Source organism: Priapulus caudatus, unplaced genomic scaffold (assembly GCF_000485595.1).
Source record: "Priapulus caudatus unplaced genomic scaffold, Priapulus_caudatus-5.0.1 Scaffold4641, whole genome shotgun sequence".
Taxonomy (NCBI): Eukaryota; Metazoa; Priapulida; class Priapulimorpha; order Priapulimorphida; family Priapulidae; genus Priapulus; species Priapulus caudatus.
In genome coordinates, this window is record NW_014581702.1 from 1 (window position 1) to 7083 (window position 7083).

The 7083-nt window shown below is 55.2% G+C and overlaps 1 protein-coding gene across 1 annotated transcript; it reads left to right on the forward strand.

Annotated features, from left to right (window-relative positions):
• Positions 1–3375: 3375 nt before the first annotated feature.
• On the forward strand, positions 3376–3870 carry LOC106819820 (vegetative cell wall protein gp1-like; the record flags this gene model as incomplete). The annotated part of the gene is made up of 2 exons (XM_014824402.1): positions 3376–3417; positions 3784–3870. Coding segments are annotated over 2 exons (129 nt in total), but the record flags the coding sequence as incomplete, so codon positions are not given.
• Positions 3871–7083: the final 3213 nt, after the last annotated feature.

Consider the following 7083-nt stretch of genomic DNA (forward strand, 5'->3'; position numbering starts at 1 on the left):
TGGAATACGGGGTTTTGAACAGATATAATTTAATCCACTGGCTCTAACCAACGCAGTGTGCGTTCGACTAGCTCTAGTACTCTAAGTAGGGCGAAGGCCTGCGGCAGATCGAAGTACTAGAACTAGCGTTCGACAAGCTTATCACTCGATATATCATTGAGCTGTGAGATCAGTGATGTGATATGCGCTGTAAAGTTGTAGTGGTGATGATCTAGAGTGAACCGTCTCTAGCGTACACACAGATCCACCATATCTACGCGTGTGAGCTACAAACTAATTATCACTCGGTGTGTCATTGAGCTGTAAAGTTGTAGCGGTGAGCTCTAACTGCCTATAGTACACTATTTATACACATACTATAGTATACTATTTATACACACACTATAGTACACTATATATACACATACTATAGTATACTATATATACACACACTATAGTATACTATTTATACACACACTATAGTACACTATATATGTGTGTAAATGTGCAGCGGCGTGCGTGTGTCATGACTGTGGGCTGAATTGCTCCAAGTGCCTGTGCTCCCTGTGCTCTGTGTGTCCCTGAGAAAGAACACCTTGCACTTGTCTCATCACATCGTAGCTGTGCGGTCAATCTCTTCTCTTCTAATGTCTTATTTTCGCACTATTATTATATCATTATTATTATGATATTATCATATATTATTTTAAAATGCGACAGTGCGCTGCTGTATTCTATGAATGCTAAATGTTGCATTGTTTGTTGTAATGTTCGTTTTTTTAAATCTTGTTAATTTTTTACGAGGAAAAAACGAAAAAATAATCATTAACGAAAAGAAGTAATTTTAGGTCATTTGCGCTTGAGTGTGGATGCACGCGCGCGCGTGCGTGTACGTGTATATATACATATGCATGTTTGCGTCGTGTGCACTCGCACGTGCGCGCGTGCGTGTATGCGTGCCTGCGTGCGTGCGCGTGACTGCGTGCATTCGTGCGTGCGTGTGCGTGCGTGTATGCGTGCCCGCGTGTGTGCGCGTGCATTCGTGCGTGTACGTGCGTGTATGCGTGCATGCGTGCGTGAATTTATGCGTGCGCACGCGCGCGCGTGGGTCCGGGGCATTGTAAAGAAATTGGTCTTCCGTTTGCGTGCTGGGGCGATAAACTGCCGGGCAACAGAGAGATGATTTCATACAAGGTTGGCTGATTGGTTTGGTCTTGGATTCAGACCTCGACTCACACAGCAGCACCTGCGCAAATACGATTATAAGAACAAGAAACTTAGCCGATCCTATAATGTATATATCCCCAGGTTTCTGCAAGTAGTTAGAAGGCAGGCACGCAATACTACCAACACACCACCAGCAGCAGCTAGCAGCAGCAGGCAGGCAGCACCCAATACACGGAAGCACGCACCACCACCAGCAGGCAGCCAATAACTACCGAACACCACCACCACAGCAGCAGCGAAGCAAGCAAGGCAGCACAATACTACCAACACCGACCACCAGCAGCAGCAGGCAGCAGGGGCCGCAATACTACCAGCCACCACGCACCAGCAGGCAGCTACCAATACTACCAACACAACACCGACCAGCAGGCAGCAGCAGCACTGAATACTAGCCGACACCACCAGCCAGCCAGCCAGGCAGCAGCAGGCGCCAAGCAATACTCCGAACACACCGAACCTACCAGCAGGCAGCAGGGCAGGGGCAGCAGCACGCAATACTAAGCGCAACGACCACCACGCAGCCGACCCAACCACACCGACCAGCAGCAGCAGCAGCACGCACGGCGAATGACTACCAAACCGACCACACCACCAAAGCAGCAGGCAGCAGCAGCAGCGAGCACACAATATAGCCAACACCACCCAGCGCAGCAGCAGCAGGCAGCAGGCAGCAGCCAATACTAGCGCAACACCACCACCACGGCACCAGCTAGCACTAATACTAGCCGTAACGACGCGACCACCTAGGCAGCAGCAGGCAGCATGCAGGCACCAATACTACCGAACGACTACAACACACGCACTCGCAGCAGGCTACGCAATACGTACCAAACACCACTACCAGCCAACCAGCAGCAGCGAGGCAGCAGCAAGCAGCAGCAGGCAGCACCTAATACTACGCAACGACCACCACCAACGAGGCAGCAGCAGGCAGCAGCAGCCAGGCCGTAGCAGCACCTAATACTACAACACCACCAAAACCAACGAGCAGCAGCAGCAAGCAGCAGGCACAGCAGGCAGCAGCGGCAGCACCAATCTACGCCAGAACGACCAGCACCACCACCGACGCACCACGAGCGAGCAACAGTAAGCAGCAGCACCAATATACCACCACAACGTCACCACCACCATGGCAGCAGCAGCAGGCAGCAAGCAGCACCAATACTACCAGCCCACCAACCAACCACGCAGCAGCAGCAGCAGCAGCAAAACAAACCAATACTACCAACACCACCAACACCAGCAGCAGCAGCAGCACCAGCACCAATACTAGCCAACACGACCGACCTACCACGCAAGCGAGCAGCAGCAGTAAAAGGCAGGCAGCAGCACCAGTACTACCAACACGCACCACCAGCCAGCCAAACCCCACCAGCAGGCAGCAGCAGCAGCAGCAGCAACAGCAATACTACACTGACGCACCACCAAGCAGCAGTAGGGGCAGCAGCAGCAAGGCAGGCAGCAGCAGTAGCAGCAGCAAGCAGCAGCAAGTAGTAGCAAGCAGGCAAGGGCAGTAGTTAGGCAGCAGCAGCAGCAGTAGTAGGCAGGTGGGCAGCAAAGCAGGCTCGTAGTAACGTGTAACAGCTATCGCAGCTGCTAGCATGAAATGACGGCAATAAATATAGTGAGAGAGAGAAAGATGGGGGGGAGAGAGAGAGGGGGGGAGAGAGAAGAGAGAGAGAGAGAGAGAGAGAGAGGAGGAGAGAGAGAGAGAGAGGGAAGAGAGAGAAAGAGAGAGAGAGCAGAGAGAAAGAGAGAGAGAGAGAGAGAGAGAGAGAGAGAGAGAGGAGAGAGAGCGAGAGAGAGAGAAAGAGGAGAGAGAGAGAGAGAGAGAGAGAGAGAGAGAGAAGAGAGAGAAGAGATAAGGCTATGCCTAACTCACAGTCAACGCACTATAGTGCAGTAGACCCAGTTATACCCCCACCGCTAGAATGCGCTCTGTCGCATCATGCATCTCCGCCATCATTACACGTGACCAACTCAGAACCTACCACAGGCAGGCGCGCGTCCAAGCCCGCTCCTCCTTGCTCGTGGATCGGCGCCTCCCGCTTCCCTGCCCCCTGCCCGTTCGCCCGCCGTCGCCTGCGCCTCTCCGTGGTGCATCCGACCTCGTTGCGATCATCGCCCGCCGCCGGCTCCCCTCCCTCCCTGCCCCTCCCTCCCCTCCCCTCCCCTGCCCGCTCCCTCCCCTCCCCTGCGCCCTCCCCTGCCCCTCCCCCTTCCTCACGCCTCCTCCCCTCTCCTGCCCCTCTCCTCCCTTCCCCCGTCCCCCCGCCTCGCCCTCCCCCTAGCTGCACCGCCTCCCCCTCCCGCTGCCTGCTCCTCCGCTCCCCCTCTCCTTCCCCCGCGCCGCCTCCTGCTGCCCTAGCCTCAACCCCGTGGCTGCCCTCCGCTCTCGCTCCGCTGCTCCGCTCCCCTCGCCGCCGTGCCCCCGCCTCGCCCTCCCCTGAGCGCTGCACCCGCTCCCCCTCCCCCGCCTCCTCCTGCCCCCTCCCCTCTCCTTCGCCTAGCCTCACCCCTGCCCCCGTCTCCGCCCTCTCCTCCGCCTCCCGCCTCTCCTGGTCCCCCGCCGCCTCCTCTGCCCCAGTAGCCTGCACCCCTCTCCTCCCGTCTCCTCCCCTCTCCCTGCGGCCGGCTCCCCCTCCGCCGCCGTCCCTCGCCTGAAGCCCTGCAGCCGCCTGCCCGCTCCCCGCCTGCTCCTCCGGCCTCCCCCTCTCCTTCCCCCCGCCGCCTCCTTCCCTAGCCTCACCCCTCCTCGCTCCGCCTCTCCTCCCTTCCCTCCCCTGCCGCCCTCCCCGCGCTCTCCCCTCCCCTAGCCCTCACCCTCGCCCTCCCCGCCTCTCTCGTCCCTCCCGCTCTCCTTCCCCCGCCGCCGTCCTCGTCCCCTAGGCCTCACCCCTGCTCCTGCTCCTCCTGCCTCGCCCTCCGCCTCTCGCCTCCCCTTCCCTCCCCTCCCTAGCCTCACCCCTCGCCCGCTCGCCCCGCCTGCTCTCCCCTCCCGCGCTCTCCTTCCCCGGTCGCCGGCCTCCTCTCGCCCTAAGCCTCACCCGCTCTCCTGGCCGCCTCTCCTCCCCTGCCTCTCCTGCGAACCCCTTCCGCGGTCGCCCGTCCCGATCTGAATGCCACTGCACGGCAGTGCGTATCCCCCTGCCGCCGCCGTCTCGTCCTCCGCACTGCCCACCCGTCCTGCCCTTCCCGGCCGGCCGCTCCGGTCTCGTCGCACTGCATCCGACCGGCGGCTGTATTGTCCGAGCCCCGTAGGCGTGACAGTGGCCCGACAATGTCGGACAATCGGAGCGAAGATTTTGTCCGTCTGGTACACGAAGAAAGGGAAAAAGGCGGAAAGCCGTTTAACTGATAGATATTCGCTAGCTAGGCGGCAGAATGCTAGCCTGTTCCTGGCTAGCATCTATAACAAATACGGACATACGCATATAGCGCTCTCCTATGAGTCACCTATTTCCATAGGAAGATTCCTTTCCGGCTGACAAACATTGACATTGTTGTATGGTGTTGGGCGCATATAGGAGTTTAGAAAGCGCTATTGATGATAGCAAGCAGTGAATTTCAGCTGTAAAGCGGAATAAAGTTGAGTATATGCGTATGTCGTATTTGTCATATAGATGCTAGCAGAACATGTTGAGAATAATAGAATACTAGCGGTAGCAGAGGGGAGGTGTAATAGAGGCGGGGACGATAATCGATAATAATTACATGGGGTAGGTGGGGTGGGGGTCGTTATTTTGGCGGGATTTGTAATAGAGGGGGACGTACAAACCGTTATCTAGAGCTATAATGGAGGGAGGAGGGAGGGGAAGGGGAGGGAGTATGTTAGCCTACTTTCGGGGATTAGGGTCAGGTTGATACTCGCCTCGAATTGGGGCGGGAAAATACGTTTGAACATAAATGGAGCGCACGCACACGCCGACACGCACGGCACGACACTGCACACGCAAGCTCATGCACGCACGCACGCACACACGCAGCACGGACACGGCACACACGACCATGCAATACACGCAACACCACATACAGCAGTGCACACATAGCACACAGAACAACCAGCAACAACATAACACGCACAAACAAACACGCACACAGCACACACACGCGCCGCCTCGCACGCAGCGCACACCACACACACCACACACACACACGGAGCGCACACAGCAAACACAACACACCTAACAACACACACACACACGCACAAAGCACAACACAACACACACACAGCCAGAAACACACACACACATCAGCACACACCTACGACCACAGCACTCACACCAGCACACAGCCAAACAAATAACACTACACACGACACAGCACACGCACGACCAAACACAACACAGACCCCACACACACAGACAGCACACACACACAGCACAAACACAACACACACACACACAACAGAACACACACACACACACACACACACCACACAGCACACATCACACACACTACCACAAACAAATAAGCACACACACACACACACAAAAACCCAAAATTTAAAACAAAAAAGCAAAAGCACACACACACACTCAGCACGCCGTCACGTACAACGCTAGCATGGCACGCACAGACGCTCGCCGATACCCCTGAGCGCACGCGAACGCACGCGCATACACAGAGCACGCAGCTCACGAACACACCGCAAACGAACTCGCACGGCACGCACCGCGGGCGGCCACATAGAAGCACGCACAACTACAGATGCACGCACGCATTCACGTACACACCGCGCGCGCAATCACGGCACACGACACACAATGCACGCACGCACGCACGCACATAGAAGCCCGCACACATACAGATGCACGCACGCATACACGTACACACACGCCCGCACTCACGCACACACACCGATGCACGCACGCACTCACACACAAACGCTCACAGTGGAAGCCAGTCCGGTAAAATAATTAACATGCAAACAAGAAAAAACGCTTGCATCGTTACGGTCGTTCGAAATAACCGTTTACCGTCCGATCTACGAGAAAAAAATTGCTATAAAAAAATGCACTAGGCCAGGGTGATAACAATCATGTCTCACAAATCTTGTTGCCCAACTAATACTCCGTACAAACTGCTAATTGAAATTGAAATTAAATGGAATAGGAAAACAGAATTGCATACAACGTCTTAATTCTCTTTGGCACGGAAGATGGAGGGTACTGAAAGCAAATTAAGTCATTTTAATCATATTTATTTTTTCATAGATAATAAGGCTTTCAACGTTATGAACACATTTCCTTGCAGATTTAGTGCCTATGTATGGGCGCGTCTGTACGCGTGTACACGCGTGAGTGCATGCGTGTGTGTGGGGGAGGCGCGCGCGCTTGCGTACGTACATGCTTGCGTGCATGGATGCGTGCGTTCGTGCGTTCCTGCATGCGTGCACATGTGCGTTCGTGCGTGCGAACGTGCTTGCGTGCATGGATGCGTGCGTTCGTGCGTTCCTGCATGCGTGCATAAGTGCGTTCGTACATGCGTGCGTGCGTGCGTACGTGCGTGCGTGGCTGTCTGTGTGCGGGACTGCAGCATACGTAATCCTACTTACAACGGTCACCATCTCGTGTTTCCGTGCAGGCCTATATATGTGACGTAATCATATTCCAATAATTACAGGAGCGTAACCAGTAACGCCAACGACCCGCGCGCCCCACATCGGAAGATTAATGAACTTCTTTGTTCCAGTAATGTTTTCTGTGATTTCTGTGTTATTGCGTTTTTTGCGTGGATTTTCTATGATTGCTTTGACGTTGGCGTGTAGCAGTGAGACCACCAGCATAGTGCCCCAGGTTACCCACCAGATAAAGTATACACACACACACGCACACACACACACACACACACACACACACACACACACACACACAC